This window comes from Copadichromis virginalis, linkage group LG7, assembly GCF_057382275.1.
Source record: "Copadichromis virginalis isolate Kocher_CV1m ecotype Utaka linkage group LG7, C_Virginalis_male_GT1.1, whole genome shotgun sequence".
Lineage (NCBI taxonomy): Eukaryota > Metazoa > Chordata > Actinopteri > Cichliformes > Cichlidae > Copadichromis > Copadichromis virginalis.
Window position 1 is genome coordinate 59,557,635 of NC_140624.1, and position 10,020 is coordinate 59,567,654.

Here is a 10,020-nt window from a genome sequence, read left to right on the forward strand (position 1 = left end):
CACGCAAGCTGGACCCAGAAGCAAACACAATACGCGGGAATGCACGCAAATTAACTTTATTTCTTAACTAAAGGTGACCCGGAATAACCAAAGGGAACACGCTGTTTTAATGTTAGAACAGAAGAGACCGGGAGATAAATGATTTGGGGATGCTGCAATCAGGACCGTGGGAGGCTGCAACAGTAAGGGGAGAGAGTTACTGGAGAGCAGGGAGATAACGGCATACAACAGGGGTAGAACTATTTATCTTACAATCGGGGTCGGACCGTGGGAACCGGAGGGAGGGGTGAGTGTCCGCGGGAGAGGATTCCAGGAAGACGGAGAGGATGATAGGCGGTTTTTCTGAACTCCAGGAGGACAGGCAGGTGAAGGCTTGAACGCGGCGGACAATAACCTGAGCAAACAGTGACAGGATTAACACAGTTCATAGAAACCAGAAATTCCACATCAACCGTAGTTACCACTGAATGGTGACTGATGGACTGGCGTGGCCACCTGGGCATCCCAATCGCTCCTCAGACACCGAGCCGCGGACCAAGACAAAGTGAAAAACAGCTACTCTTCTGTTTTTCACAAAGTCACAGAGTATTTATTAGAGACATAGCTAAGCATTTAGCAATTTGGCATAATTTGTGAAAGCTGAAATTTCTTCGGTATTAAGTAGCAAAAATTTGGCTTTTTTGTTAGAAGTAATTTTTGGGCTAAAGAAAAAGTGGCTGACCAAACTTTATTGAACCAGCAGCAAAAAGAAGTTTTGTGTACAGTGCTGTCAGAGTGACGAAACCTGCAGAATCTGCGAGATTTCTGCTTTCAGCTCCTGACAGTATGTCCATATCTATTTGTGGACTCTATGTACCTTCTTGTTAATTGTTTGCTGTTTTAGCTGTTTGGTGGTTGTTGAAATGACTCTTTGAGCATCTGGCGGTACATCTTGCTAAACCAGATGTTCTGCCCCTGTACCGGAGGTGTTGGGGTTCAACAGTTTAATTGTTTATTGCTTTATTACTTTGTGTAGTATGAATGGCCACAAGGGAGGTTTTTATCTGTAGGAAAACCTGGTAAACTTATGAAAATACAGCTAAAAGTCCAACATTTCTGCTTGTGCTTGTTTGTGGTGAGCAGCAGATCAAACAAGTTAAGAGGTATAAATAGCTTGAACCACATTTAAGCCTGTGAGACTCATTTAGACACTCACGACACTGAGCCATGGCTCTGTGCTACATGCACACATTTCTGTGCCTTATATGCCTTATATGCATCTGCTACTACTAGACAAAACACACAAGTTTTAAGGTACAAGTTTGAATCTTTTCATCCTCCACAATTCTACACTCAGCTTTCCAGATGCTGCTTATTCACATTTTTGCTCCTTCCTTCACTTTTTTTTCCAACATGCTTAATTAAAATCCGGCTACCCAACTTTCTGTATACCTGGCCTGTACCACTACACTTGCTGTCTTTTTCGGCTCCGACGTACTGACGGGCCATTAATGACTGAATATGAAATTATCTTGTGGGCTTGATATAATTGTATCGCAGGCCGGATGTGGGACGTACATTTGACACCCCTGTCCTAGACTTTAAAAGTCTACTTTTGTAATTCTCTGTTCATAAAATGTATTTAAGATCTCCATTAGTGTACTTTTTTTTTTATCTTGAATTCACAAACTGACGAGTTTTGGGTTTTTTTGTTTTGTTATTTCTTTGCAGTCATTTCTCTTGTCAGTCATGTTCTATTCTATTCTTCAGTTTTCCAAGATTTAAATATTAGAGATGGACCGATCCGATATTACGTATCGGTATCGGTCCGATACTGACCTAAATTACTGGATCGGATATCGGAGAAAAATAAAAAATGTAATCCGATCCATTAAATATCACGAAAGCACCTCACAAAACTTGCAACACGCCGTAACTCACCTCAGAACGTTAGCACGTCAGAGCAGTATGCATCACGTGATAGAGCGGCTGTGGCATGCGGGACCTGTCGGTGGTCTGGATAGCATTTGGAGCTTCGCTAGCAACCCAGCATTTCATCTCCGACAAAGTTATCCCGAGAGAAGTAAAGCAAGTGTGTAAGTCCATCTCTGAATGTAAAGCATTCCTGCGTTAAGCTTAACAAGCGATATATGGAGCGACTGCCTCTCCTGCTGCTACTTCAATCATGAAACTGCTTAACGATCAGCTGATCGGCTTTTCTGTCGCGAGTCCGTCTCTCTAGTTTGTTTTTGGCCCACTTTGCACCAGAAAGAGTAAACCAGCGGCTGAACAACAGCAGCACGTTTAAGCTTGATCAGCTATTGTTAGAATGTATTTAATATTACTTTCTACTCCAGGATCTTTTTCTACGTAGCTGACGCTGGTAACTGTGCAGGGGCGGATCTAGCAAAGTTTAGCCAGGGAGGCCGATAGGGCATTAACAGGGAAAAGGGGGCACAAAGACATACTTTTCTTTCTTATTCTCATTTAAAATGTCTAGCTTTTAATAAATAATTATCTGACACCCAAAGTTTTAATTTGATGTAAAATGAATAGAAGTCAATTACTGTATATAGTAACTATTAAGTCTAATATATATACCCTAGTAAGCTATAGTACTTTTTCCTTTGGGAAGGTACCATCTGTGCAGTCTGCAATTTTGTTGAAGAAAGATGTTGAATCTATTTAATATTTCTTGAAAAATAATTGATTTCTGTGCATTTTTTTTCACACTGCATCAAATTAAGGTTGATTACGTCGATTAAGCATCATGAGGTGGAGCGTGAGGGGTGGTTGCCTATTTTTTATTTTTTTATTTTTGTTGTTGCTGGGAGTTGGAACCCTATTAGTTAGGTTGCTTAATATTTATGCTAAGTACTCTTTAAAATACCAGAATAGGGAGGATGGTGTAGGTTTAAGTTTATTAGATTGATCAGTATTGCTGAACTATGAAATCTTTTTTTTTGCATACAGGTATAACAGAATAGCTTTAGTGTAGTTGTTGTTTTAAACTTGAGTATGAACTTATACAAAATGCAGCAAGATATTTAAAAAACAGTTTTGTTGATTAAAAAACACTATATCGGATTCATATCGGTATCGGCAGATATCCAAATTTATGATATCGGTATCGGTATCGGACATAAAAAAGTGGTATCGTGCCATCTCTATTAAATATTACTACAAGATACTCTGTAATAAACTGACAGAAACCTTTAAGGTTGGGTGATATGTAAAAATTTTCCAACCAACAATTGTCAGTCCAATAAGCATTAATAGACTTTTCCATGGGCTGATCAATGTAATCATGCATGGACTGATTTGCTCATTTAGAATCTGTATGTTTTGTTTGGAGGGAATATTTTACCTTCTTGTTTGTTTCAGTATTAATATAGCTACTTTTTGGATCATTTATTTATTTATGTATGTATGTATGTATGTATGTATTTATTTTTTTTATTTGAGATGTATTTGAGACTCCTATGTTTTCGTTTTTCATCTTATTTAATATCTTAGACAATCTTAGTCCGGTTCTTTTGTGTTGCCAGTAACAAATATTTCAACTCAGTTCAGTATGTTAACAACTTTAAAATAATTTTTCAGTACAGTGCATCTGATATGATTTGGAAACACACACAGAGCACAAACAAAATGAACTAATGAGTCTCTAAGTGTCTGCTTCCTTTTGGGGTTTTTTTTAAACACAAACAGGTGAGCTTGGCGCACGTTACAGTCATACTAACTAAATGATGGGTTATTGAGGTTGGATGGTAATGCTTGCTAATGTTTCTCTCTCCACTTTTGCAGCAGGTTGTGAAGCCTGTGTGCACTCAGCTGGCCTGCCATCAGACATTAGTCCGATACTTTATTATGAAAAGCAGCAACATCAGGAACTTGGAAATTTCTCAGCAAAAAGGCATCTGGTCTACTACACCAAGTAATGAGACCAAACTCACCAAGGCCTTTTTGGAGAATAGCGCCATCATCCTTATCTTCTCTGTTCAGGGCTCTGGACACTTCCAGGTGACACTCTGTATGCATGATCATGTGTGCCAGAGTCATGATGCTGACTGTGAAATTGCAACAGTAAAAAGAAAATCGGTTTTGAAAGACCAAACTTGTGTTTTTGTTTTCTTTTTCACAGGGCTATGCTCGCATGACGTCTGTCGTCAGTCAGGAGGAGAGCTGTCATGACTGGGGCCTCATGGAACTAGGAGGGGCTTTCAGTGTAGAATGGATACACAAAGAAAATATTCCCTTCCAGTGCACCCAGCATATCCTCAACCCATGGAATGACAACAAGAAGGTCCAGATTAGCAGGGATGGGCAGGTACATATACAGGGTGCATCACAGCACAGAAGCTCTTTCACATATTGGTACAAGCAGTTAATGTGACTGCCAGCACGAATGGTAGTGGCATACTGCTCCAGCAGAGAATGCAGTGAACAGTTAATAAACGGATCATTTGCAAACACTAAATTAGAACTAAACACAAACTCCAAAAAGTTTTAATGTTGTGTAAAATGTGAATAAAATCTGATCTCATTAAACCATTTTTGTATCCACAAAAAACACAGAAAGCATACCGAATGCTTAAACTGAGCAAATATCCCCTTTTAAAGATGAAAAAGGTGATGGTAGCAACACTTCTCAGAAAACTTGGGACATAGCCATGTTTCCTACTGTGTGCTATCCCCTCTTTTAACACCCATTAAAACTTGCAGATCTTTTGGGAGAGAACTCTAGTCCCCTTCTTGTCTAATAGAGGATCTTAGCTTTTCAGCAGTTGTGGTCCTTTCTAAGAATCAGAATCAGAATACTTTATTGATCCCTGGGGGAAATTATTATATACTATATACAGTTTTATGATGCACCAAATATTTTACGTTGGTTAAAAGAGACGGTGGTGGCGTTTTTGTATCATATTTACATATAGCCTCCGGCTTCTTCTTTGTATCAGAGAACTTGAACTTGATTTGTGGATGGCATGGTGAAATGCATTTATAGATGGTGATTTGTGGTAGTGTTCCTGATCCCATGCAGTTATTTCCATGATAGAATCATGCCAGTTTTCTAAAAGTAGCTGTAGATAATATTACATCTGTGAGATGATTATTGGTAATTTTTTCTCTAATGATAAAAATTTTATTTGTGAAGAAGTTCATGAAGTCATTACTAGTTAACGTTAAAGGGATGGTTGGCTCAATAGAGCTCTGACTTTGTCAGCCTGGCTACAGTGCTGAAGAGAAATCTGGGGTTGTTCTAATTTTCTTCAATCAGTGATGAATAGTAAGATGTTCTGGCTTTGCAGAGGGATTTTTTTATAAAGCAACAAACTATTTCTCCAGGCTAAATGATGATCTTCTAAATTTGTGACACGCCATTTCCTCTCCAGATTACGAGTCATCTGCTTTAGGCTACGTGTTTGAGAATTATACCACAGAATCAGGTACTTCTTATTTGAGGCCTTATGTTTTCACCAGAGCTACAGTATCCAGAGTCATACGTAGTGAGGAGGTAAAATTATTAACAAGATAATCGACCTCTGTTGGAGTAGCATTCAGGTAGCTGCTCTGCTCTGTGTTGGTACAGGGCATTGAAGATGATAACAGTGGGTGGATTATATTCATTCTAGTTCTTGATGGGGTTGAGGTTAGTAGGTTAGTACTTCCAATACCAAACGTATGAATTTGACCTTCAGCACCGGGCCACAGTGTTGTTGGAATAAAAAAGGCAAAGCGCCAAGCCAAGCCCATGATAAATCTATGCTTTCATATTTATCCCAAATCCTGAACCTATTATAAAACTTTCTTCCCCAGAAAAAATGGATACTGGATATACTGGAAAAAAATTTTTTTTTGTCTTTTTCAGACCATTCTCTGCAAACCCTAGAGAAATCCCAGTAGATGAGCAGTTTTTGAAATACTGTTATGCATATTATTATTGACAGTTTTGTAGACTGTTGTCAACAAGGCAGAGAGAAAGACTCGCTCTCTGAGTTTGTTTCAGGCTTTGGTCTTGGTTGTGGTCACAGTGGAAAATCCGGATTCACACAGATATGTAGTTGTGAATGGGAGGAATTTCACAGCTCTCAGTGCCAGACATCCTTTGAGACAGCAATCCAAAAGGAGCCCAGGTCCAGTTTGCCCCACTGCAACTTTAAAGTGCTATCGGTGGAAACTTCCAGAAGATGGGATTAGAGATGTGAGGGCAAAGCGACATCACTTTGAGTGGGATCTGCAGAAAATAGGAAATATTCATCAAATTTCTCTGTCAGTTGTGAAAGGTGTTACAGACAGAATCACTGATCTTCACTTGAGGGGAGTTTTCCAAGATGAGAGATAAAAGTGAAAACATGTCCATCCTCTTTTCCTGGGCCCTCTTAGTCAATAAAGCAATTTTCCCCTTGAAAGCTTCAACTTTGTCTGCAACAAAAAACATGTTGCTGTTTCTCCCTTAAAGTGAGATGTTCAGCTGGTTCAGCAGTGAAAAAATGTCACAGAGGTAGGCAAGCTTGGCTTAATAATGTGCAAGAGCAGATTTTCTTTCTCTGTGAGAAAAGAGAAGACCTCGTTCCTCAGTTCAAATAAATGCTTGAGGACCAGTCCTCTTGAAAGCCAGCTTACCTCACTCTGGTAGAGCAGCTGGACCTGACCTGCTTCCATGTCCTCACAAAGCTTGGTAAAACATCTGTAGTTATTTTTAATGAATTTGATAGTTTACATCCATCACCTCGTGGAACTCAAGTGACATCTTTTTTGCTACAAGGATTTCACAGTAGAGAAAACAGTGGGTCCATTTCGCTTCTGGTGCACAATCAAAGATCTGCCTAATGATGCCTGCCAGTCTTTGAAGCTTCATCATTAGTGCACACCCCAACACAGTTCTGCCAGTTCAGATCGTTCTCAGTGAAGTAGTTGTCAATGCAGCGGAAACATTCCTGAGCCGTGGCTCGTGTTGGTAGCTCTCCACAAAACAGCATGTCTTCTGCTGTCCCAGCGATAACAAACTGAAACCAGCAATAATGCACCATTCGTGACATCAGTGAACTACTTTTTATTCTTTCTAGAAGCTGATGCTGTATGTCTAAGGCCATGTCCATGATATGGTGGCTTGCAGTGTTGTTTGAGAGTAGGATGGTCAGTACCTTTTTTGCAGCAGCCTCTCCGATCATTTCATGAAACATATGTACAGGGGCAGGCAAAATCAACTCTTCCACTATAGTGAAAGACTTTTTACTCTGTGACACAAGTCTGGATACAAGGTAGCTAGATTTTAAAGCACATTTAGAGTTACCAGTCAGTGACACAACAGACAGTTCCTGCATCTGCTGTCCATTTTTCTTTTCCCTTGAAATATTCCGCTGGTTTTCTTGCGAGTGTGGGATGTTTGGTTTCGAGATGCCGTTTTAATTTCAAAGGCTTTAGTGCTTCGTTGGATAGCATTAGTCCACACTCCACACATTGGGCTCTTGGGTCTGCTTCTTTTCTTTTCCGTTCACAAACCCATATTCAGAAAGTCAGGGTTGTACTTGCACAAAATTTTTGCGGGGGGGGGGGGGGTTGTCACTTTTATCTTCATTTTTGCATTTTAAGAACTACTCCATATATTTTGCTGACGGCAGGCAGGGTGTCTTCTTCTGCTTGCTTATTGAGGCTGATTAAACAACTCTCACCAAGCCGGGAGAAGCTGTATTGTAACTGAGATTTTCATGGATAACAGTAGTCCCTGGTGTCTTCAATTAATAACTAATGATGTCCCACGGCCCACAGGTGTAAAACAAAAAAGGTGTTTTGCGCCCCTCAAGGCATGGCTCACCGATGGTTAAAAATCACTGGTGTAAGGTATATTCCTCAACCAGGCAACAATCAAAATACATTTTAATAACCTCACACAAAAGATTAAAATGTTCTGCTATACATATTGTTACAAACTGGGACTGAAAGCTGATCCTTTTTTTAATTATTGTTATTATTAGACACATTTTTCATAAATATATAATAATTTGATTATGCATTTGATTTGTTTTGAACTTTTCTGCCATTTTTTTTTCTAATGTAGGAATTGGAGCCACAAGCTGGAAGCCAGCTGCTGTTGTTATGGGAGAATTAATTCTGGGAGTCAAGTTAAATGAGAGGTAGCAGCCAAAAACCTCTCTCCATACTCCACACTCATTAAGTTTTGTTTTTATATCTCCTCATACCTGTTGTTATATCTGCATAAATTAAATCTTTTACTTATTACACGCATTATTTCTGTTTTACCTTCAGTGGTACACTGTTCTACTAGCTAAGGCTACGTAGCAGGAGCATGGAAGAAGGGCTGACTAATTGTAATTTTTTTTTCCCTTGTTAATACACAAGTTCAGTTTTAGAATGTATTCAAAAGGGTACAGTGTTGTGTTAATGAACTGTTTGTTCAGAATAAAATATCTGATGCTTTAAAAAACTTACTAAACAGGGTTTTTAAATGTCTGACAAGAAAATGAATGAAAGAAAAATGCTTGTACTATGTTTGTAATATGTATGTACGTTACTGTTTTCATCATACATTTTATTGTGAAATTGTGATGTTCAGTTAGTTTGAATTACAGAGTTTTGACAGGGTCAAATGTTTACACTGTGTCCCATTTATAGCAAATAAACAGTGATTATTTCTTGTTGCCAACTTGCTGTAGTGCCTCATACTTGGTATCATCAGGTCTTTAACCCATCAGCAAAATCAGTACGTTCTCTTTTGTTAAAGGAATATATATGTACACACACACACACACACACACACACACACACACACACACACACACACACACACACAGGTTTCTCCTGCCACATTTTGTGCTCTTCTTATCAATCTATTTTATACCTAATCTGTCCCATGATTTTTGCTGATGCATTTTTATTCATTGTGTAGCTCTTGATAGAGACTACATTTAATTGTTCCTCTCTACTAAGCAACTCTTAGTGGGGTTGCTGACTCAGTAGTATTGACCTGTTATTTACCTTATAACCTATAATTTTGAAGTTTTGTTTTTTTTTTCTAAATCTTTATGCTTTGGAATAATAATACAACCCAGATTCACAATTGAAGTGTAATGGTGTTCATTCTCGTCTTAAAGTGGTGGTGTTTTTACCGAATTAATTTTGCTTGTTTATTCATTTTTTCACAGAAAAATGGTAAAATAAAGTAAATAACAGTCACTCTGGTTATCATTTGGAAACCTGTAGTTGGCAAGCAGATTTAACATATAGCTATTAAGCACGTTATGGCTTAGCTGCAGTGTTAAAATGTTGCTTGGAAGATTATTTCATCATATAATTATACACATCTCCATGTATATATGCATGTAAAACGCATATGACTTGTACAGACCACTAACTCTAGTCAATTCTGCAATTAGGGGGTTACTTTTATCTTTCATCTTTTGATTATTTTCCTGTCATCATTAACCTCCTAGGACCTGGCATCCACATATGTGGACATCATATTTTGGGTTATTTAGACCAAAATACTCAATTTTGCTCTACAGGGGCCTTATATCTAATTACGAGGACATTATACTATCAAAATTTTAAACGAATATCCTCATATGTGGCTCTCATTTTTCTTATAAACAAAAATTTGGTTAAAAAATAAATAAATCTGGTAATTCTTTGTTTTTACATTCATAAGGTCCCAATCAGCCCAAATATCAAAGAGTAATTAAAAATGTATGCCGTGGAAGAGTTCGCGTCTTAGGAGGTTAAAATATATAAAGGTAGTCTAGAAGCCTATTGATTAGTGATTAATATAGTTTTAGCACAAGTAATGTGTATATAATGTTATTGTAATTCACATTGTTTTTGCAGTATAAAACACCTGGCAACTATTGATACTCACCAGAAATTATGACCGCTACAATTTTTCATAACCATGGTGCTCTGTACTACAAGTGCTACACACTACCGCGCCAGGAATTATTTGTGCAACCTGATTGGCTCTTTCTTTCTCACCAGACATCATGCATGTCATACTATTGGACAGCAAATACGGCCGTGATGCGT

At 38.4% G+C, this 10,020-nt stretch overlaps 1 protein-coding gene and 1 long non-coding RNA gene across 3 annotated transcripts in view; one reads left to right on the top strand and one right to left on the bottom strand.

Annotated features, from left to right (window-relative positions):
• Positions 1 to 8,647, top strand: part of ythdc2 (YTH domain containing 2) — a 43,546-nt gene extending 34,899 nt beyond the window's left edge. Inside the window, 4 exon segments of the mRNA XM_085464500.1 lie at positions 3,787 to 4,002; positions 4,124 to 4,309; positions 8,042 to 8,089; positions 8,091 to 8,647. Of these exon segments, the coding sequence (XP_085320626.1) occupies positions 3,787 to 4,002; positions 4,124 to 4,309; positions 8,042 to 8,089; positions 8,091 to 8,114 (474 nt within the window). The 3' untranslated portion in view covers positions 8,115 to 8,647.
• On the bottom strand, positions 40 to 10,019 carry LOC146706365 (uncharacterized). Of its 2 annotated transcripts, XR_014921533.1 has the most exons (3): positions 9,857 to 10,019; positions 253 to 394; positions 40 to 174 (listed from the first exon to the last, which is right to left on the bottom strand). It is a non-coding gene; the product is annotated as an uncharacterized LOC146706365 (long non-coding RNA). The 2 variants fall into 2 exon arrangements; XR_014921532.1 differs by lacking the exon at positions 9,857 to 10,019 and having other exon boundaries at positions 253 to 1,730.
• Position 10,020: the final 1 nt, after the last annotated feature.